The sequence below is a fragment of the Corvus moneduloides genome, chromosome Z (genome assembly GCF_009650955.1).
Source record: "Corvus moneduloides isolate bCorMon1 chromosome Z, bCorMon1.pri, whole genome shotgun sequence".
In the NCBI taxonomy this organism is placed as follows: Eukaryota; Metazoa; Chordata; class Aves; order Passeriformes; family Corvidae; genus Corvus; species Corvus moneduloides.
In genome coordinates this window covers 63,313,811-63,336,246 of record NC_045511.1, presented here as the reverse complement: position 1 = coordinate 63,336,246, position 22,436 = coordinate 63,313,811, and the positions used below count along the sequence as shown (strand labels likewise).

Below are 22,436 nucleotides of genomic sequence, written 5' to 3'. Positions count from 1 at the left end.
AAGGAATGTAAATTTAACTTGTTCATTAATTTACCCAAGTTATAACCGTTATAGGTTTATAACTATAATGAAAGTCTATTATCACACTGTGTTTTCCCAAAACTGGATAGATATCTTCTGCATTTTCATTGCTTTCAGTTTTCTTTAAGACAGAACTTACAGCAAATGAAAAATATAAGAACCTTCTGGCATTTTAGGTCATAGACTGGGCCTGCTTTAACATGTTAATCATGTAAGGAAAAGTCTGTATTTCTTTTTAAATTTACCATTTTATCATTTAGGGTCATAAGTATTAAGCAAATACAATTAGCTATTGAAATATCTTACCAACATTAGTATTGAATTATCCTAACTGTGGCAATTTTTTTATCAGAATTGGTTGTTTGTAACAGACATGCTTCAGCTTGTACAATAATTAATTTTGTGCCCTGTGTTACTTAAAATGAATCAACACTGTTCCCTTTTGCCCACAGCCTATGAAACTTCAGGGAAAGCTTGACTCCTGTGAATGCATACACAATTTTTTTGTTTACTTACTGGAAGAAGACAGCAAGAGACAGCTTTTATCCCAGAATTGCTATATGGCTGTGATACTTTGGGTGATGTGCCTAGCTGGTAAGAAGCATAAATACCTCAGAGACTTCCTGGCTTGGTTTCCTGAATCAAGAAAACAATGTTGGGCAATTGGATTTATTACTTTTATATCTATGCTTTAGCATGAAACTTGGTATTAAATTCTGGACCAGAGTGTTTTAAAAAACAATAATCATAAATAATGCTCTAGACAATTTTTCTTTAGCTGTGAACAAGTCCACCCTCAAGCATATCAAAGTCCCTACAGAGATGGAAAACAACATGTTGAAGCTTAGGCTTCAGAAGACATAAATGAAAGGACAGCACATAAAAGTGAAAGTCAGGAGTAGATTTTACTGCAAAGATTACCTTGGATTAATTTTCTTTTAATTTTTCTGCCCTTTGTTTTAGATAAAGAAAAAAAAACTAGCATTCATGGAAGAATAGGTACAAATAGCTCTAGAATCATTGTGCTGTCTTTAAAAAGCAGCCTACAGTCTTAATCCCACCTCTGTCCTGATATATTTGCATTCTAAAGAGATTGCTGGAGTGCATGGAAGACAACTTTCTGACACAGCTGTTGAGCGAGCCAACTAGGGAAGGCACCCCATTGTGAACAGAGAAGTATGCATGGGTGATATGATGGTTGGAAGCTGTCTTAGGCATAGGAATAATGCAGCCTTAGAGTTTCTGATTCTTGGAGTAGTAAGGAGGCAGATCAGCAAAACTCTTGCCTTGGACTTCCAGATGGCAGTGTAGGAGACTGGTTGCCTCCATTGGAGGCAGTTCTGAAGAGCAAAAGTGTCCAAGAATGTTGGAGGTTTTCCAAGAAGGAAATCTTAGAAGTGCAAGAGCAGGCCATCCCCATATGCTGAAAGATAAGACAGTGGGAATGAAGACCAGCCTGGCTGAAAAGAGAGCTTTGGCTTGAACTCAGGTTAAAAGGGAGAGTTTATGACCTTGGGAAGAAGGGGCATGCAACTCAGTAGAACTCCAAGGATGTTGTGAAGTTATGCAGGGAAAAAATCAGTAGGGCCAAAGTCCAACTAGAATTTTATCTGGCTACTGCCATAAAACATCATTGAAAGTGTTGCTATGAACACATTAGCAGGAAAAAGGACACTCTCCATCCTTTATTGGATGCTGTGTGGAAGGGTAGTGACAAAAGATGAGGAAAGGGTTGAGGTACTTAATGCCTTCTTTGCCTCAGTCTTCAATAATAAGACAAATTGTTCTGTGAGGACCCAGCTCCCTGAGCTGGCAGGCAGGGATGGGGAGCAGAATGAAGCTCCCACAATCCAAGGAGAAATGGTCAGCAACCTGCTACACCACTTAGACACACACGAGTCTGTGGGGGTCAGATGAGACTCATCCAGGGGCACTGAGGAAGCTGAAGTGCTCACTGAGCCACTTTGCATCTTTTACCAGAAGTCCTGTCTAACTTGAGAGGCCCCAGGTGACCGGTGGTTGGCAAGTTTAATGTCCATCTACAGGATGAGTCAGAAGGAGGACCCAGGGAACTACAGGCCTTTCAGCCTGGAGCAGATCATCCTAAGTGCCATCACATGACAATCAGGCCCAGCCAGCAGGGGTTTGTGAAAGGCTGATCCTGTTTGACCAACCTGAGCTTTGTCTATGATAAGATGAGCTGATTAGTGAATAACCCTGAGGATGTTGTCTACCTGGACTTCAGTATTGCCTTTGACACCATTTTCCACATCATTCTCCTGAAGAAACTGGCAGCCCACAAATGTAAAGGGTGTGCTGTTCAACTGGGTAAAGAACTGGCTGTATGGCCAGGCGCAGAGAGTGGTGGTGGAGGGAGTTACATCCGGCTGGCACACAGTCACTTGTGGTATTCCCCAGGCTTCAGTACTGGGGCCATTTTTGTTTAATACCTTTATTGATGACCTGTGCAAAGAGATCGAGTATATCCTCAGTCAGTTTGTGGACGATACCAAGTTGGGCAGGAGTGCTGATCTTCTAGAGGGATCTGGACATTCTGGATCAATGGGCCAAGGCCAGTGGTGTGAGGCTCAACAAGGCCGAGTGCTGGGTCACAACAACCCCAGGCAGCACCACAGGCTGGGGCAGAGTGGCTGCAAAGCTGCCCACAGGAAAAGGACCTGGGAGTGCTGGTGACAGCAGCTGAACATGAGCCAGGGTGTGCCCAGGTGGTCAAGAAGGCCAATGGCATCCTGGCCTGTACCAGCAACAGCATGGCCAGCAGGACCAGGGCAGGGATTGTCCCCCTGCACTCAGCACTGGTGAGGCCACACCTGGAATCCTGTGTTCAGTTCTGGGCCCCTCACTACAAGAAAGACATTGAGGTGCTGGAGTGTGTCCAGAGAAGGGTAACAGAGCTGGTAAAGGCTCTGGAACATAAGTTCTGTGAGGAGCAGCTGATGGAAAGTTGGAGTTGTTTAGCCTGCAGAAAAGGAGATTCAGGGGAGACTTTATTACTTTATTACTCTGCATATATGTAACCACCTGAAAGGAGGCTACAGCCAGCTGGGGATTGGTCTCTTTTCCCAGGTAACTTCTGGTAGGACAAGACATTAAAATGGGAAACATTTCTTCACTGGAAGGGTTGTCAAGCATTGGAACAGACTGCCCAGGGAAGTGCTTGAGTCACCATCCCTGGAAATATTTAAAAATGTGTAGGTGTGCTGCTCAGGAACATGGTTTGGTGGTGACCTTGGCTGTGCCGGGTTAACAGTCAGACTTGATGATCCTAAATGTCTTTTCCAACCTAAATGATTCTATCATTCTATTCTGTATTATAGGTAAAGCCCACGAGACTGGGATAACTTCAAGTAGGTTACAAGAAGATGAAGTAACCTGCTCGAAGTTATATGGCAGAATTCATAGAAGAACGAGGAGCAGAATTAGGAACTAGATGCTCTGGGCATCAGAAGATTGGTGAATTACAATATTTCTATGCTATGTACTCTTCACTCTCACTATATGTGATGTAAAAAATTGTTTGGTTATTGTATATTTATATTAGCATAATCTGATCAGATGGGTAAGCTTTTGAAAACAGGTGAGATCCAGGGATAAATAACTGGCACCTAATTGGTAAACTTTTTTTTCCATCTTTTTTTTCCCTTTTGCTCTTCTAAGATTATTGACGTTTGTGGATGTCACGTACTGAAAGCAGCAGGCATCTGCATTGCAGATAGGCACTCCTGCAGTGCTAGTCTGGGAGGAACATTTCCTCCAGTGTTATTACCAACCATCCACAAATTACTAAGAAAGTAATAGCATGAGATGAGAGATGCTCAGTTTTGCTACTAAGCTTAAGGAATATTTGAAAGGAGAGGACACGGAGGGAAACTCCTCTGGAGGATCATATTTACTAATATTTTTTTAGTACATTAAACTTGATGGTTTGTAAACTCTGCGTTTATTGTACTTAATGCCTAGGAAAGAATAGCACATACAAAGTACAGCTTTAAGAATTGTATTAGTCTCTGATGCTTTCCTACTTCAGCTAAAGTAGAGTATATGTGCCCCACCTATCCTCTGAGTGCTTTTCTGTCTACAGAATTAGTACTGACAGCTGGTGGCCCAAAGAAATTACAAAACAACAGCTGATCCGAGTCGGAGCAGACTGTGGATCCCTGCAACAGAACAGGAGGTACAAACTCTATTCTATTGCTTGCTCAGTCAGGAGCCTCCCCTATCAGCACTCAGATCCACCCTTCAGTAGCAGGAGGCTTCTCAGATCTAACTCAGTGAACATTACAGAGTTTAATTTAACTCCTGCTTTTAAACACTCTTTGTTTGAAGAATGTCAAGGGGTTGAGGTCTGGTTTCATAGATTATGTGATTTTCACCTTACTATTAGCAAATGACCTTTGTTGCCCAAAAGACAAATTTGCAGGTAAGCTGTACAGAATTGAACTTGTGTGGGACTGTGTGTGATAACGAAGGGTGGCAGGACTGTCTTCAGAGAAGCTGTAAGAACCATACTCCCATTCCAGCTGGACACCCTGAGTGAAAAACTGTAGAATGAAAGAACAGACAAAGTCCCATCCAGGCAAGGTGCTTATTTTTCTGGTTGTCAGTAAGAGCAGAACCAGATGATTTTTTTTTTTTTTTTTGGAAGGCCAGCTTAGCCAGAGCTGGCAATTTGTTTCATAATCTTCACAGCAGGCTTAGCAAAACATAAATGGTCATGATGGAATGAAACTACTCAGTCTTGTCAGAAGCCGAGGTTAGCTTGAGGACTAGGGAGATGCAGTACAAGACAGAACAGGACTAAGGGATAGTACCAAAAAGGAAAGTTTGTGTATGGTTTGGGGAAAGCTGGATCTTGGAAAAGGGAAAAATAATTTTATATTCAAATAATGTGCTTTAGAAAACCACAGTCTGTAAAAATAGTCCAAGGCATGTTTTTATATCCCTCAGCAGAGAGCAAACAGGGCATTCTGCACATACTCATTTTATATTATATCCAAAATCTGTATTATCTGACACTTAGCCCCAGTTTTCCAATCTATATGCAATTTGCCTTGCCTGTGCATCAGAGGTGAAAAGATGGGAGCATTTGAATGGCAGCAGGTTTAAGTAGTCAGTTTTGTCTGGGAATCAAGCAAATCCTAGTTTCTGGATATGCCCACAGAATGAATTCATAGCATCTATAGCTGTATCTTACCAATATATCTGGCAAAGCTGCTTGGTAATACCAATGACCACAGATTGGTTTGCAAAACCCATCCTGAATACTTTTTGCTGTTGATTTGGAAGATAATTCAAGTGTATTTGGGCACATGGTTGCCACATTTTCTCAAACTACTGTAGCTGTACCCTGGCATCTCGAGCTCCTCAGTTTAATACATTCTGTATATATTTGAAAGCAGAACTGTAAAAATCTTTATTCTGGTGCAAGAACTTATGGATAGGCATAATGTAATTATGTTTAGTGGAACTCGTGGTAATTTGAATTCAGGTGCTACTAATATAACACCTTCAAATACAAAATGCCTGTGATTTTGGCATGCCATAAACTCACAGTTTTATTATGTTATCTTAGATATCTTTGGTGTCCTTGCATTGAAATTTCAGCAAATCCAAAGACCAAAAAATAACATATTGTCCACTGTACGTGTATAGACATTAAAGTAAAGCAATAGCAACAAATGTTGTACAGTAAGCATTGTCAAAGTATATAAACAATTTCAATATTCCCAAAAGTATTTTAAATATTTTAAAATTTGTTATTCAGCAAAGCAGTCAATAATTTTAATTTACCACATTGCCTGAAAACTACTTAAATATTCCATATCCCTTTCTATAAAACAGTTTGATTTAAGACCAAAATTTGATCTTTCATTATATTAAATTTTATTTTTCAGGACAGCAGAATGTATTCCAAATCACTTAATTTATGTTTTATCTGGTTTTGATAAGGTTGTGTATGGGGAAGGGAATGTGCAGGTGGAATGTAGAAGCAGAGTCTCTGCCCAGAAACTGATAAACAGAGTGCTGCTGGTAGGCAGTATACCATTTATGCTGGAGTGAATATAATGTAATTACATATATATAAAAGTATATATTTAGAGTCAGTGTAATTTTATCTCATTTAGATTTCTGGAAGGGTAGGATTTTGTTCCTGTGTTTGCATAATCTTCTTCTTATCCATGGAATCCTACTTTTTTTCCTTCAGAATTCACGTTAACACCCATATGCTTTCCAGTGAGGCTTGGTTGGGTGAAAATACTTATCTAATTGTGGTGAATTAAGTAACTGTTAGCCATACAAGTAATATAAAAGCTAGTAGGTTTCTTCATTTTAAAGGAATTAGATACCTACATTTTCTTGAGAATCATAATCACTGCACACTATGAGGATCGTGTTTGTGCTATTAGAAGTCAGGAGCTACTTTGCAGCATGGTAGGTAACCTCTGTTGGTAATGAATGGACTTGGGCTAGGCTGTAGAGAGTCATCTCTCCTCAGATTCTAATTTCTTTGCTCCTGAAACAGGCTGAAAAAAGCCTGTTTAACAGTCTGCTTGTATGAAGCTCCAAAAAGATTGTCTGTTTCAGTCAACTGAAGCACTGCAACTGTCACTACTTGTGCTTTATGCAGCTGTAGTCTATTGGTTCATGTCTCAGATAATCACCTTAATGTTATAGTTTATGTGTCAATGATCAGGGTGAACTTTGGCAGAAGACATTGGGTTCAAAGAGGTTGTAATTTAACTAGACTTTGTGCTTCTCATCCAGTAATTGCAGCACTGAATATTTCCTGGGTTTGCTAGAAAGGACATTCATACTTTGCCTGATATTTCAGAGAGAGCTTCTATGGAATTTCCTGTGAAAACCACAGCAGAAAATCTAGTTCAAAAAGTGTTAACAGAACTTTGTAGGAATAGCTTGTGGCAACTGGGGCAAGCTAGATTCTTGAAGCAGATATTTGCAGGAATGGAGAATAGGTTCGTAGCAATATTACGAACAGTCTACCAAAGTTTGAATATACTTTTTTAGTAAGTTATTGAAACTCATAGAAATATTTGTCTAATCTATTCAGAACACATACTGTATGTATGGTTTGCAAAATTAGAATGAGACATGGCTATACTGGCTTGTGCTGTTACTGTATCTGAAGAGTTGTTTCAGTCAGTGTCTCAGAGGGCAACTTTCCTCAAAGGGGAAAAAAAGTTGTCATAAATTCTACCAATTAGGGAGCTGCAGTTCTTTCCCCTTGAGTGGCAGATAATTGGGCAGGTGAAAACAGTATGGAACCATCAATGAAGGTGCATCTGAGTCATCCTGAGCCTTTGTTCACCAGCTCACACAGGATCATATCACAGCACAATTGCCTTAGAGATTGGCTCAATTTTCAATAATCCTGCAAAAATAATCTCTGTAGGGGGAAGTATTGTATCTAATTACTATCAAAATGAGGTAAGTTAAAATAGAACCAGAGAATTTTAAGGTAGCTGGGTGAGATTGTTTTTTTCTTAAGTTGCAGGCCTTCTCCTCAATCATAGGTGTTAGGTTAGTTTTCTCTTTTATCTCAGTACCTACAAGCTATGATGTATGTGAGAAATAACTGTAAAACTAATTTCCTATTTTTTCTACCTTCTTTTTCTGCAGTTAGGTTATAGGTGGGTTTGCAGATTTCTAATGTTTTTCCAAATTTTATGCCTCTTTTTCAGGAATGCAGCCCAGCTGCAGAGTGTTTGTTGATGTGTACACACACACTGAAGTTTACATAAATTCTCATCTCTTGGTTTTTCACAAGTACAATTTTCAGTGCAATGTATACTCCTCTTTCAAGCCCAGGAAATTCAGACATTTATTGCATCCGTACATTGTATTTTCTCACTTAAATACTTCTAGAGAAGCCTAGAAATCTACACAGTCTCTCTACTAAATTATTTCAACAGCAATACAAAGGGCTTGTCCCATAAACCCCAGATACAGCAGGCTGAATTCTCTACTTAGTAGTCAACTTAGAGCCATTATTTCTTTGAGCTTTCTCTTATGGCTGCACAAATCTTACTAGCTTTCCAGTAGGGTTCTTTCAGAAACTACAGCCAGCTCTACAACTTAAACTTGAAACACATTAATTGGAAATAATACGTATGTAAGGAAACACCAAAAGAAATTATAAACTAAAACTGGCTTCAATCAAGATCTTTTCATTGGGAATGTAATAGATCTTGCACAATTATGCAAAATTCTCCTATTTACATACACAGTTATTTCAGTTCCTGTCTATCAAGAAAAGCTTAATTCTTTATATCCCCAGATCATACCAGGGTAGAAAACAGACTCTGGTATTCACATTTCTAGCTTTTCAAGTTGTTTTTCTCTTTCTTTTACAGTCTAAGATTATCTGTCTCTTGACTCTTTCACGTCTTGTTGTCCTCAACCTGGGTGCTTATGTGTATGTGCTGGTGTATTTGGCTGAGTAGTCTGATGGTGTGACTGACAGATGTTTTCCAGTTTTGCTTTTTTTTCAGAACACTGTGTTTCTTTTATGCTGAAATTGCTCAGAAATATACCTGTAGTTCAGCTGTGCTTCTGGATGATCCAAATGGGTTTAAAAAAATAAAAAGACAAGATTTTATGTATTTTTTACTTTTCATCTAATGAATGCTTTCTACCTAATAAATAAATACAAGTGCAGATTAAATGTTTCTTCTGTATTTTTTCATTTGGACGTACAGTTCTTGTAGAAATTACGTAACTGCTTTCTCAGCTTCCTAAGATCAAACTGAGTGCTTCTAATACTTGAATGCTTCTAGTAGTTGAATGCTTCTTAAATACTTGTGCCATGTTATAAAAGGCATGTACAAATTAAGGAGATGGTTTGGTTAGAAACTGCATCTTCTCCCCATATCTGCTACTTGTTTTGGCATTTTAAGTAAAATTTGGAGGGACTGCTTATGTACATGGAATCTGAGGCTACTACAGGGATGCCATACAGAAAATATAGATACTGAAATAACTACTGGTAAGAGGCACACCTTACTAGTGTGATTAAACAGCATACCCTTGCAAACCTTTGTCTCTTGACCAAAGGCTGAATGATAATATTCTGAAGACTTCCTGTTGATTCTGATGAAATTACAGGTAGGTTGGACTGTGAAAATATTTTAAAATGTGCAATTAACCTGTGGAAACTTCCCAAAATCTTGATTTTTTTAGTATAAAGGAAAAACAAGCAGCAGTCTTTCCATGTATCAGCATTGCAAACAGTTCACTGCATGAGAAAGTAGATATTTGAGGAAAAATATGAGAGCTACTCAAACCCACTAATCGTAGAAAAGGGCATATAAGAGGCACAAAGCCTGCTGTTATGCCTGTTTGTAGTGCAGTACTCTGTGCATGTACGTGTGCATCTGTTTGCTGAAGTAAATGGTTTTGGTTTTGTTTCTTCTTCCAAAGCAGCTTGAATCTTGTTGCTAGTGTGAAGGCACTTTGGGTAAGTGGAACTCCCTCTCAGATGCCTTCAGGGATACGATGCTGAGGAAGGCATGAGCTGCCTTACTATTGGGATGAGACACAGTGTTGACACTACCCACTGACCTGTGGAACCGGGGCATTGATGAGTATTTCCTTTTTTTCCCCCTAGATCTCACAGGCTTTGAAAATTGTTAGGTGATATCTAACAAATACATGATCATATCAATATTTTTCAAGGGTCTGAAGAGACATTCATTGTGCACAATGCTTAAATAAGATATTCTCAATTCTTTGTTTAGATGGGTTTTCAGTAATTAGAGAACATAAGAATTTTATTTGGATCCAACATTCTTCATTTGCCATTATCCTCTTGAAGTCCCTTTGTAATTATTCTTTTTTTATGATCCTTTACATTAGCATATTCAATCTAAATTATTTAATTAGATGATAGTTTACTCAAATTACAGATGCATAAGTTTTCTCTATAAAGTGAAGAAAATAGAGAGCTTTTGAGCTTGTGATAAGCTAAGAAGAAAAAAAAATTGTATTGTTAACTGCTAATTCAAATTTACTCTTTTTAAGTCCCTATTCTATTTATTCTGAGTAGAAACAAATCCTGTGCTATTATTTAGACGAATCCTTAGTAAAATGGGATTTGATATTTAAAACACAGAGTTATGAAACTGTGTACAATGCATATTTTTTAAGTTAGGATGAACTCACTGGAATAAGTTAGTGTACCAGAAAGACATAACGTATGCACATCTGCATAAAAGAAGAAAAATCTCGTACCTGTCTCAGTTTCATGTATCAAAATCTTCAGGAGGATCTAGAACTATCTGATAGCCATGAAGCTGACTTCATTAGCTGACACATTCATTTTATAATTGATGATAAACTCAGTATTTTTCTTCATTTTTTTTCATGACAGCCAGTCAAATTCTTACCCTAGGAGATGCCAAATATTAAGGTATTACTTGGTCAATACCAAGTTTCTGCCAGTTTCTAACAATAATTTCAGGAATTTTGAGGATCAAAGTATGAAGCTAAGAAGCTTAGGATTTTCATGAGGAAACCACTGACTTAAACGTTACCATTTGATAGTTACTTAGTGTTGCTGAGTGGTAAGGTCACATGTTTACACTGAAAACTACTGTGTAATGTTGCAAGTAAAGTAAGCAATATCTTCTTTCTCTTGACTGCTATCTCTGAATTCCCTCAGCTGTGGCTGTGAGACAGGTCAGTGTGAAAGAAATACCATGAAAGACTGTCTGTCAAAAGTTAACATGTTATAAAATATTGCAGGTTTCACTGGCAAAATAGTAATATAAGACACAATTTGCCAGATAGTATGACAGTTGTAACAACCGTCTGGAAGATTCCTACTCTTGTAATGGGTTGTCCCTGTCCAGTGGGTAAGAAAAACACAGAGACTTTCCCCATCCTGGTGGAATAGAAGATAGAATAGAAAAAGCAAAACCAAGAAGGATTGTAGTTTGTGAGAAAGTCAATTTAATGGGTTAAGGAAAGCTGAGCGTGCCAGCAAAGCAAAGTTGAATTTTTTTCTTCCCGTTGGCAGGGAGGTGTTTAGGTGTTACTGAAAAGCAAGGCCTCAGAGTGCTGTGATGGTTGCTTAGGGAAGTGAATGCTGCAGCCGTGAGTGTACATAGTTCCTCCTCCTTTCCCCCAGCTTTTATTGTTGACCATGATGTCATATGGCACAGAATGTCGTTTAGTTTAATTTGGGTCAAGTCTGCTGGCTGTTTCCCTCTTGCCTACTCACTGGAGGAGAGAGGATGGAAAAAAGAGAGAAGCTCAAAGCTGTGCAAACACTGCTCAGCAGCAGAGAACATACTGGTGTGTTGTCAGTACTGGTTTAGTCACCAATCCAAAACACAGCAGCATACAAATCCTGTGAAGGAGATCATCTCCATTCCATCCACCCTCAGTCAGCTGTTAATGACTGAGTTACTTCATCAGAATCACAGTACTGCAAAGACCCTTTGAGAGGTCCCTACTACATGATGTCAATAATAAGTCCTGGATGCCCACCTGTGTTCAAATGGAGAGATGGCACCTCGTCAGATGACTTGGAAGAGCAGAAGACACATACAAAATACAAATATGCTAGTATATACTAGGGTAGTAGCAAATGAATTCCAGAAGGCTGTTTACAAGACTATCCACACAAATCTCAAAAAGGAAAACATCATTGCAACAGAGATTTAAGTCTAAGGAAAAGTGCTCTCTGTGACAATAAGGGGAAATGCATCTTATTAAAATGGTGCTTGCTGTTGCTTATCACCATATAACTGCTGGGTGGAAACAAGGTTAAGACTGAAATTCTCAGGTGAATGCCAGAAGAGGAAGTAGGTCAAATACTTGAAATACAGTTTTGTTTTGGCCCTTCAACATCCCAGTCTAACTTTTCAAGAGAAAAAGAGAAGACTGAGAGGATACAGAAAGTCAAATAAAGGTTCTTACAGGCAAAGGGACAGTAATGACTCAAAGCCCCAAGACAAAAAAAAAAAGCAACCATACTTCTGCTATCAGAGACTAGGAAATTCAGATTTTCCACTTCTATGGCAGAAGTAGTATTGATCAGTAGCTACTGCTATTAGGTCTGTGAAATTCTTCATATTTCACTGTCTTTCCAGTTTCCTGCCCTGTTATAAATAGCAGAGTTTTTTGATGCATGTGTATTATATGCTGTCCTGGTTTAAAAAACAGGTGTCTGCCAAGGAAGGCAGGAACTTTCCTGGAATGGAAAAGATGACCCCCCTCCCTCCAAATTGTTGTAACTTTGAAATTATGGGGCTTTCAGGCAAAGATATGGGAAAAGGAACAACAGTTTTTACTAATAGATATATATGTACAAATATATAAAAAAACCATATATATACATACATATATATATATCTATAAAACCAAGACAGACAAACAACAACACCAACAACACAAACAAAAAGGGGAAGCCCAATATCGGCTTTCCTCCTTGGTGTAGTTACAACCGCAACCAGCAGGAGAGCGGTGAGGGCTTGTGTTGAGGCAGAGGGGCTGCAGTGACTCCTCCATGGCTGCAGGCAGCACTGCTGGCTCCTGGTGAGGCAGAGCGGTGGAGCGCCTCTCCCACGGCTGCATGGGTGCTGTTGGCTTGGGCGGCTCCAGAGCTCTGAGCTGCCCCAGGGAGAGAGAGAAGGTGGAGAGGACAGGTGTTTCAGGTTTCTCCTGGCTCTCATGTATGCTGTGTGGTGTTCTGGTGATAGCAGCAGCAGCCGAGGCTCCAGTAAGCAGCTGGGAGGTGCTTCCTTCGGAGAGAGGAAGGAGGCGGGGGCCAGGTTTCCCCTGAGGCACCCAGGGAGATGGTGAGGGTCTCTCTCCCAGCAAGGGCGGATGTCAAAATGTCCCAGTCCAATGACCGCTTCTGCGAGCAGCGGCTGAGGAAGGGGCAGTCAACAGCTAACTCATGTAAGCACAAGTTAACTATTGGGAGACAGCAAATACTAGTTCAGACAACAGACGTTAATTACAAAACCCAAGAAACTGAATTTGCCCTAATCTCGTCAAGATAGAGGGGACAAGGATCATCTCAGAGACTGCTGAATCATTCCTCAAAGGACTACACGTGCTCAGGGAGAAAGGTGAAAAGTGCACTGTGAGGAAGACTACTGACTTTCATCAGAAAGACCCCCGAGGAAGAGAAGAGGCCTTCCTCAGCGCAACCACCAAGACACGCACTGCATGCTAATGATATTAATGACCTCCGAGAAATAATTTGTATAACTACGCCTGTCCCAAGGAATGTGATGAATATTCATAATTTAACCCATAGTACTGTGTTGTAAGGAGCACCGGTGTGTGTGGTTGGAGGAGTGATCCCCACACACCTGGTGCGCCGAATAAATACCCACTTCTCTGACTCTGTCTCTGAAGTGTCTCCTGGCCCGGTTTTGGCGCGATTCACGGCCCACTGATAGCAATGAGGAATGGCAAGAAGGCTCAGCTGTAGCACCAAGTCCCCCTGGGCAGAGAAGTCCTGCACCAAAACCCAAAGCTGTGCACCCTCCCAACTGTGCAAAGACTGACCCACCCCCAGCTAAGAAACTGCCAACACCACACCACTTCTCCTCCCCTCCCAGGACCGGTTCAATGGTATGCCAAAGGCCCTGGCTACATCTTTTGTCCTTTAAATGGACATCTGTTCACCATCTCTATGATAACATATGGGAAGAAAATTCCCTAAAGAAAATAAGAAAACCTAACCCCCAACATATGCCGTGGTACCTTTTTTGTTATCCCTTTCTCCTGAGCTTAGTCTTCTTTCTTCGCTTTGCTAGGCAGGCAGTGTAAGTAAGAACACAAGCTAAGGCAACTGGAAATGCTTGGCACATGCCTCTGCTTTTGGTAGCAAAGTTGGTTGAAAGCTAGATTCAATCAAGAGGCAGGAATGACATCTTAATGGTTTCTATCTGATTCAAGATACAGTTGGTACACAGTAAGGAACATTATACCGAAAGAAGCAGTATGATGATAAAATGCTGGGACATAGACTTGTTTTACCTTGTATAGTGTTCTATAGCATGCTCCCCAGGGGAGAGACAGGATACATGCAAACATCTTTACTTGTCTACAGACAAATGTCCCTCTGGATATTCACAGATCTGGGAGTTTGGAACTTTCCTATTAGGAGAAAGAGCATTAAAAATACTCTTTTGCATATGAGCCTTCAATTTCCTAGGGTGGCAAAACCAGAAGCACACACTATGCATCTGACATAATAACCTGTATTAATTCTTTGCTAGACTTTTCAGAAGCAGTTGAAATAGAAATCAGAAATAAAGCTCAAGCGAGACATCTGGGGGAAAAAAGTATGTTTTTGGTATGGTTTTGATATTCCCTTCTTTCTGTCTTTATTCTACAAGATAAATGCCAGAAAAAAACCTGTATATAAATAGTAGAGAATTACTATTCCATTCAGATAATGAAATATGTTAAATGTGTGTTGCAGTAATATATAACCGTCTCTGATGTGAGAAAATTTTCATTCAGATTTTATAGAAACTTTATGTACAGTTCATTTTTAACTGCAGGGAAGCCCACTCAGAACCATTAAACAAGCAGCTCAGGAATTAAATTAGCCCCCAGCTATCATAAGCAAATAACCTACATGGGACATTGTGTTATCTAACTGGCCAGTTGATGCTTTGCTTTTTCCAGCTTTAAGAAAGAAATTAAATGGTATGGCAGTGTATTACTCTCATTTCCAGTCCTCTGGAGCAGATAAACATTATCATGAAACTGGCCAAGGATGAAATTTAAATAAGTAGTGATTGGAGAGGATGACAGGAAAAGTTTCCAAATTACAAAAACTGACAAATTAGTTTAATTAACTGCATATTTTGGAGTACAAGGATATGGGAAAATTATTTATTTTGATGTGTAATGCATACTCAATATTTCTGTAAATGGATTAGGGTATAGAAACCCTGCCACACAGTTATTCAAAAACGAAGTAGGAAGAAAAACTGGAGCCAACGATGTATTTTTTTTCCTTTTAAGTCACTGTCACTTTACAGTTCCAACGTGGATTACAGATTCATTCTGTTTCATCTGAATTTTCTAACAATCCAAACTGCTTCTCCAGTGAACCTCTAAACAGCCATACAGGACAATTCTGATGGTTGTTTAAGCACACTAGACACTCATCATGGATATAAGATTATGAGTCTCATATCACAACCATACTCTGACAGTGTTAATTTCCTTCTAAGAAGTCTGGATTGTGTAAACATAATCTGCCCTGTAAATACATGTCATAGGTTAGCAAGCATAGTCCCGGAAGGGACGTCCTTGCTAAGGGGTGCTTACAGTTTCCTCTGGGAACTGATAGAACCTATCAGCTGGCCAGTTTGAATATGGACAATTCTCTAAGCCACTTAAAGTTGTGACCACCTCTGTTATCCACATTTAAGAATAGGCAAACTCCCCCTCCAAGCTCTCTCTCATTTCCGGCGCTGGCACAGGTGGCTGCAGGCCCCGTGTGGGGGCCAGCGGGCCCAGCCAGGCCCTGCTTGGGCCAGGCCGGGCCGGGCCACGGCCATCCTGGAGCCGATGGACCTGTTCCAGCCATGGAACCCCCCCACTGCCTTGCCGTGGGCAGCCGGAGCGGCTCGGCTCTCCCCCCCCCTCCACTGCGATAAGAAAAATTCAACATTCCAGCTGCAAAGCTGCAAGGCCGAGGTGAGAGTAACCCTTTTATTGCTGTGAAGAGCTGAAAACCTGAGGGAAGAGAGAGAGGAGATGCTTAAAGCTGAAATTCTGTTGTGAAGCTATGATATATCAGAGTACCCATTGTAATTTCATGAAGATATGGGGGGTGGAGTGTTCAACTCGTAAGCAAAAGCACCTGCGCTGAGATAGGCAGATGCTGACGCAGCTGTAATTTCATGAGAAGTTTGGACAGGGAGAGATGGACCAGATGAGGACTTTTGCTCCAAACGGGAAAGGAGAAAACCTCAGTCCCTAGAGATGCTCCCAGAGATAGTCCTAAAGATGAAGATGATGAAGACCCTTTGCTCCCAGGGAAGGAGAAGGGCCTCTGTTTTTGTTTCTGAACGGCTCAACCTTAAAATTGTACCCCAAAAAACTTCAAGAGTGGACCCTTGAAAGCAGTTGCAGGAAAAGCTGCAAGTCGGGGGAAGGGACTCACACGCAGGCAGAGAGACTCCTCTTCCTAAATGGACTGAACAATATTTGGAAGTGGGCAGCTGTCTCGTTGTGATACTGTTTTCATAGCATGAGGAAGAAGAGACTTCTCTTTCTAAATGGACTGAACAAGGTTATTATGGAACTGGTAAACAGACTGAACATCTTAAGGGTTGTCTTTTTAAATTGTCAGTGGGAGAAAGGAGGAAGGTGGGGGGAGGAGGAGAGTTCTGAAGGTGGTATAAATTCTTTTTTCCCTCTTTTAGGTCTGTTAATAAACTGCTTTATATTCTTTCAAGTTTGGTGCCTGCTTTGCATTTCTCCTAATTCTTATCTCACAGCAGATAAACAGTAATGAGTATTTTGGACCAAACCACTCACTAAATTGGTGTTTCTGCCCGGTTACAAACCAAACCCGCGACAATACAGTACCTAGGGAACAAAACAGGCTGTATGCAGCAGAACAAAATGGAATTTGAATCTGCTTTTATAGCTGTATGGATTGCAAAATCTTTTGATCTTGGGTTCACAGAATCACAGAATGGGTCAGGCTGGAAGGGACCACAGTGAATCATCTTCCTGCTCAAGCAGGGTCATCCTACAGCACATTCCACAGGATTGCATCCAGATGGTTCTTGAATATTTCCAGTGAGGAATATTCCATAACCTTTCTGTCAGTCTGTTCCAGTGCACTGTCATCTGCACAGTAAAGAAGTTCTTCCTCATGTCCAGGTGGAACTTCCTGTGCATCAGTTTTTGCCGATCGCCTCTTGTCCTATTGCTCAGCACCACCAAAAAGAGCTTGGCTCTTGACATGCCCTACTTTAGATAATTTTTAAGGTATTTTTTATACTTCTTGAGGCTGAACAGGCCCAACTCCCTCAGTGATTCATCATAAGGGAGATGCCCCCATCCCCTATTCGTCTTTTTTCCCCTCCTTTGGAACTGCTCCAGGAGCTCTATGTCTTGCTTATTCTGAGGAGCCCAGAACTGGGCACAGCACTCCAGATGCACCTCACTAGGGCTGAGTAGAGGGGCAGGATCACCTCCCTCAACCTCCTGGCAATGCTCTTCCTAATGCCCTCCAGGACACCATTGGCCTTCCTGGCCTCAAGGACACACTGCTGGCTCATGGACAGCTTGTTGTCCACCAGGGCCCCAATGTCTTTCCCCACAGAGCTGCTTCCCAGCAGATCAGCCCCCAGCCTGTTGCGGTGCCCAGGGTTATTCTTCCCCACATGCAGGACTCTGCACTTGCCTTTGTTGCATTTCAGAAGGCTCCTCTCTGTCCATCTCTCCGCCCTTTCGAGGCCCTTCTGAAGGTCCGCACAGCCCTCTGGGGTATCGGCCACTCCTCCCAGCTTTGTATCGTCAGTGAACTCGCTGAGGATGTGTCTGCCCCTTCATCCAAGTTGTTGATGAACAAGTTAAACAATGCTGGGCCCAGTGTTGAACCCTGGGGGACACCACTAATGCCAAGCCTCCAACTAGATGCTGTGCTGCTGATCATGACCTTCTGAGATCTGCCACACAGCCACTTGTCAATGCACCAAGGTTCTTTGACCTCTCAATTGTAAAAATTGCTACTGAGACAAGTTCGTGTAACAATGCGTGGTGGTCAAATCACCCACTTGAATCTGGTTCTTTTAATTTTTTTACAATCATAGTGTTCTTATTGTAGCATGTTGGGGTTTAGGGTAAGGAAATAAGTTACTTTGCAGTTTAAGGGGTATCTAATGATGGCAGAATGGGGTATTAAATGAAGTAGAGGTCTCAATAGGAATTCTCCAAACTCTTATCTCAAAACTTTTGCTTTTGTGTCCTTGGACAATCAATTTGCACTCACAGTACGTCCCTTTCTCCTTTTAGGTAATATAAGTTTCTCAAATGGACAGTGTAGTATCAGCAAATTTTTGGCTGATCACTGTTTCACTGCTATGAGGTTCTACCTGCAACTCTGGTTTCTTGTTCCAGTGAATTTTATATCTTCAGAACTAATTTCTTGTTGGCTTGACTAGTGGAAAGAAAAAAGTGTGTTCTCAAACTAGCATAAAATGTTAGAGAAGATTGATCCTAGTTGTCCTATTAAGGCACACTGAGCAAAAGAAGGAATCTTTTTTTCCCTTCTAGGTACCACTGCCCGTATTTAGTGCAAACACATTGAGAACACAGATTTTAATTATTACTTTATTTTTCCAAAACAGAAAAGTTTAGGTCTGACTTGAGAAAGAGCAACACCATTAATAGCACAGCTCCGTGGTGTCAGGGGTATATGAGTAGGATTACAATGTAATGGAGCTTGGAGTTTAAAATGCATGCATGCACAGTTATAACTGTGAGAAGCCAGAGTAATAACTACTTTTGTTTCACCCTTGACATTTCATGTTACATCTGATTTTCTGTGCCCTGAAGTCCCCTCATGAATTCTGCCTTTTGTACTTCTATGATGATTTCAGAGGTGAAGATTTATTCACATTTCAAAGCTCAATTTAAGAAGTCAGGCTTTTGTAGTTTCTTTAGGGTTTTTTTTTTTCCTCTTTAACCAGATGCTAAAGGATATTGAACAAATTTACCCTCAAGTATAAAAGCAGAAGCCACCTGACAAAAGATTCCAGATGTTTATTCTTGCCTGGATCAGCCTCTGGGCTTGGCTTTCAGCCCATCTGTCCGGTTAGCTTTGGTGAAGAATGTGAGTGCCTGTCAAAAACAGAGGTAGTACTGGCTGAGGTAACTCAGTGGTTTCAGGAAGACCTTCCTTTGAGCTAAAAGGCTACCTGCAGAGCATGGAAATATTTCGTGTTTTTCTTCTATAGGTCAGTAACCCAATGTAAGAAAAGAACAGTGAAGTGAAGTGATGGACTAGCTATCTTTTTATCTTTGAATTTAGTCTATTTCAACAGCTCCAGGTAATGATGTAAATCAGATGGGGTTATTGGTGATTGGATGAGACAAAGAGACAAACTGAGGATGATTTTGTCATGAACACCACCTAAGAAACACACAATTCAGTTCTGTACCAGCAAGGGAATGGTGCGTCCTGGCATACATATTGCAGAGCTGCTCAGCTATTTGGTGTGCAGCACATGGTAAGCTGAGTGGTCTAAATGAAAGAAAGTGTTGACCAAAACATTTACACACTCCAGTATGAGTGCAGATTTACATTAAATGCTGCCTATCAAATAGTTTACGTGCTTCTTCTCATGGTTCTTTAGATATGCTTGAAGAGGACTGACAAACAGTGTAGCTCATAGTGTGAAGAGCCATGAGCTGTGCTGTTGGTAGTCCCCTCAACAAAATCTGCTTTGATGCTTATATATAAACATTTGCTTGTTCATGGAATCATAGGATATCACAAGTTGGAGGGGACCCATAAGGATCATCAAGTCCAACTCTCTTCTCCTTGCAGAATTAACTAAAATTAAACCTTAGATTAAGAATGTAGTCCAGTTGCAACTTGAACCCTGATAGGCTTGGTGCCCTGACCACTTTCCTGGGGAATCTTTCCCCATGAAGACATTGGGAAATGAAGACAGATCATCCTGTCAGTGAAGATTTTTAAGTGTGCTTGGTCTTTCCCTCTTGAGTTATTTTCAACAGAAAAGGCATCTGATTCTTAACACTAGACATGAATAGTTCATGTTCATCTATAGTGGACTCAGTAAAACAAAAGACCACACCCACATCTCTGAAAAATTCTATTTATTTACCATCATAGATTTTCTGTTTTAAAGATTCTTAGTGCTTTATCTTGATGTTGTAGATTAACCCTGGTAGGCAGCTAAGTACCACACAGACTTTTCCTCGCTCCTCCCACCTTCCCCATGCCCAGTAGGATGGTGGAAGAGAAGAGGAAGAGTAAAAGCAAGAAAACTCATGAGTTAATATAAAAATTGTCTGATAAGCTAAGGGAATGTGGAAGAAGAGAGAGAGAAAACAGAACACAACAAGTGATATAAAGGCAATTGCTTACCATGTCCTATGTGCAAACTAATGCCCAGCCTGCCATCAGCTCAGGCACTTTGAGTTGTTGCCCCGAAGCAGTGCACATAAACCTGGAGTAAACTGAAAAAGGAGAGAAACATTGCTAAAGACCTTTGGTTCTTCACGTACAAACATGAAAATCCATTACTTTTTAATAACACCAGCATGTGCTTATCAAAGATACCTGAATAGAGAACATAGATTTAAAAAATTACTTAAAAAAAAAAGAGAAAGATTAGTTCTTGCTTGAAAAGCAGAAGTAACTTTATAAGGATACATTTCACAAAACTTATTTTTTAACAGAGCTTTCCCATAGACACCATGGTTTACAGTAAGTTGTTTTATTTGGCTTACCAAGAGTGTCAGCTAGGATGAGACACCAAACTTCTGCTATATCCATGTGATTTTCACTAAAATTTGCTCTTGACACCTGCTGAGTATTGTAGCGGAGGATGAAGTAGAGTTACTCACAGCAAACATCATCTGGGGTATCCGTTTACAAATTCTAAATGATTACTATTCTAGGTACTTGAAAAGGTCACAAGACACTCAGCAGTAAATTCAGCCTTCTCTGTTTATTTTTGAGGCTGCAATTCTTTCACTTTCACCAACATATGTATGAGCTATGAGTGAGAACATTAAGCTTAAGGTTGCTTTTTAGTCCTGTTTCAAGCTCCTTTGCAAATATGCATTCTTATCTCTAAGAATAGAGATTAAAGAGGGATGTACTAGGGGCAAACCATGGACATTCAGGAAAAGACATAGACTTGAGAATATAGCTACTGAAGTGCTCACCTATATCTTGTTTTCTTTGAGAATAACTTGGCAACTGAACAGCAACATCCTCATTGCAACATTTGATTCCTAAGAATTCACTGCTTTCTACCTGGTGCTTATAATCTATTCCTGCACACATGAGCTGTTTGCACTTAAAATTCTTTTTGCCTTCGGAATTGGCAATGAGAAATTCAGGCTGCAGAACTCTAGCTCTGTCTGGGAGCTGCCTTCAGTCAATTTATGGCCTAATTTTATGCCAAAATGGGAATTGTAAAGCCTTTTGAAAATCCACTGTGAAAAGAACACTTGGTGTGTACACCTCTTATACATTGTAGGCCATTTGGTGGTATGTGTTGTTTATTCTTTTAGAACATAATAATGTGTCATGAAATAAAGTGTCAGTATAGATATTATGAAAAAAAAATTTGAACTCATCGTTGGCTAAAGCAACTGGAAATTATTATACTGCATGCATCTAGCATAATCCCTGTGTATAATTAGGAGTTTATGAGGAAAAATCTTGATTTAAATACCAAAAAAACCTTCTCTGATTGTCTGCAACTGTCTGCCAATAATGGTTCTTGATCTAACACCATATAAAGGTTTTCGCAAGGGTTTCGATGCTATCCACTGACTAAAGTATTGTTTGGTACATTCAGTAAAAGGAGCCTTTTAACATATGCAGAATACTTGTACTCCTAAAGTGTGTTTTATTTACTTAAGTTCATGAGTGTGAATAAAATACTGGTAAAACAAGTGGTTTAGGGCCCTCATAATCTTTTAAAGGCTGATCTTGGAAAGATATTTACAGGCTGTTGAACAGTAAACATTTAAAGTTCCAGAAACAGCCCGAGAAGTTCTGTGACCTAAAGTGAATTATATTGTCTAGGAAAGTTGAAAGTTAGGTCAGTTTAGCATTAGAATAATTTCTGTGTTTCACTTCCTGTGCACAGTTTACTTTCTGCAGAGTGATGTGAAACTGTGCAATAAACCTGCAGTCTGCTTGGCTGATGTCACAGGTTCCAGTTTATGTCAGCTTTGATAGGTGCACTTAAAACATTTTGATAACATGACATTTCCCAATGTCCAAGTACAGCTGAAGCAGAGTGCACCAGCTGTTACTTTGACTGGTGATCAAGAATCATCCAGATAAAGGCAATCTAATGTAAATCTGCCATGAAAATGGAAATCCTGTGATTGTGATGCTGTATTTTTCCAATTACATTGTGATATAGAGGAAAGTCAAAGCAAGCATATCTGAAAGCACACATAAATAAAATACTTTTATTGAATTGTCTGAAAATGAAAAAAATAGTGTCCCCATTAGGATGGAGTCCTAGCTTTCTGATTAAATTGTTCTGCCAGCTAAATCATCAAGAATTGCAAGAGCAGATAGACTTTTTAAAGTTTAGTGTATTTGTAGAACGTCTGCTGATATGTGAGGGAAAATTATTTTCTCTCACCTTCCACAAATT

General features: G+C 40.2%; 1 protein-coding gene across 6 annotated transcripts in view; it reads left to right on the top strand.

Annotated features, from left to right (window-relative positions):
- KDM4C (lysine demethylase 4C) overlaps nucleotides 1-8,700 on the top strand; it is a 297,838-nt gene extending 289,138 nt beyond the window's left edge. For 4 of the 6 annotated variants that reach the window (XM_032095412.1, XM_032095416.1, XM_032095415.1 and 1 more), the window contains 2 exons: nucleotides 474-615; nucleotides 3,360-8,700. In XM_032095412.1, coding sequence (XP_031951303.1) covers nucleotides 474-615; nucleotides 3,360-3,472 — 255 coding nt within the window. In that variant the 3' untranslated portion in view covers nucleotides 3,473-8,700. Of the gene's footprint in view, nucleotides 1-473; nucleotides 616-3,359 lie in introns of those variants that run through there. The other 2 variants (XM_032095418.1, XM_032095419.1) reach the window with 2 other exon arrangements.
- The last annotated feature ends 13,736 nt before the right edge of the window (nucleotides 8,701-22,436 follow it).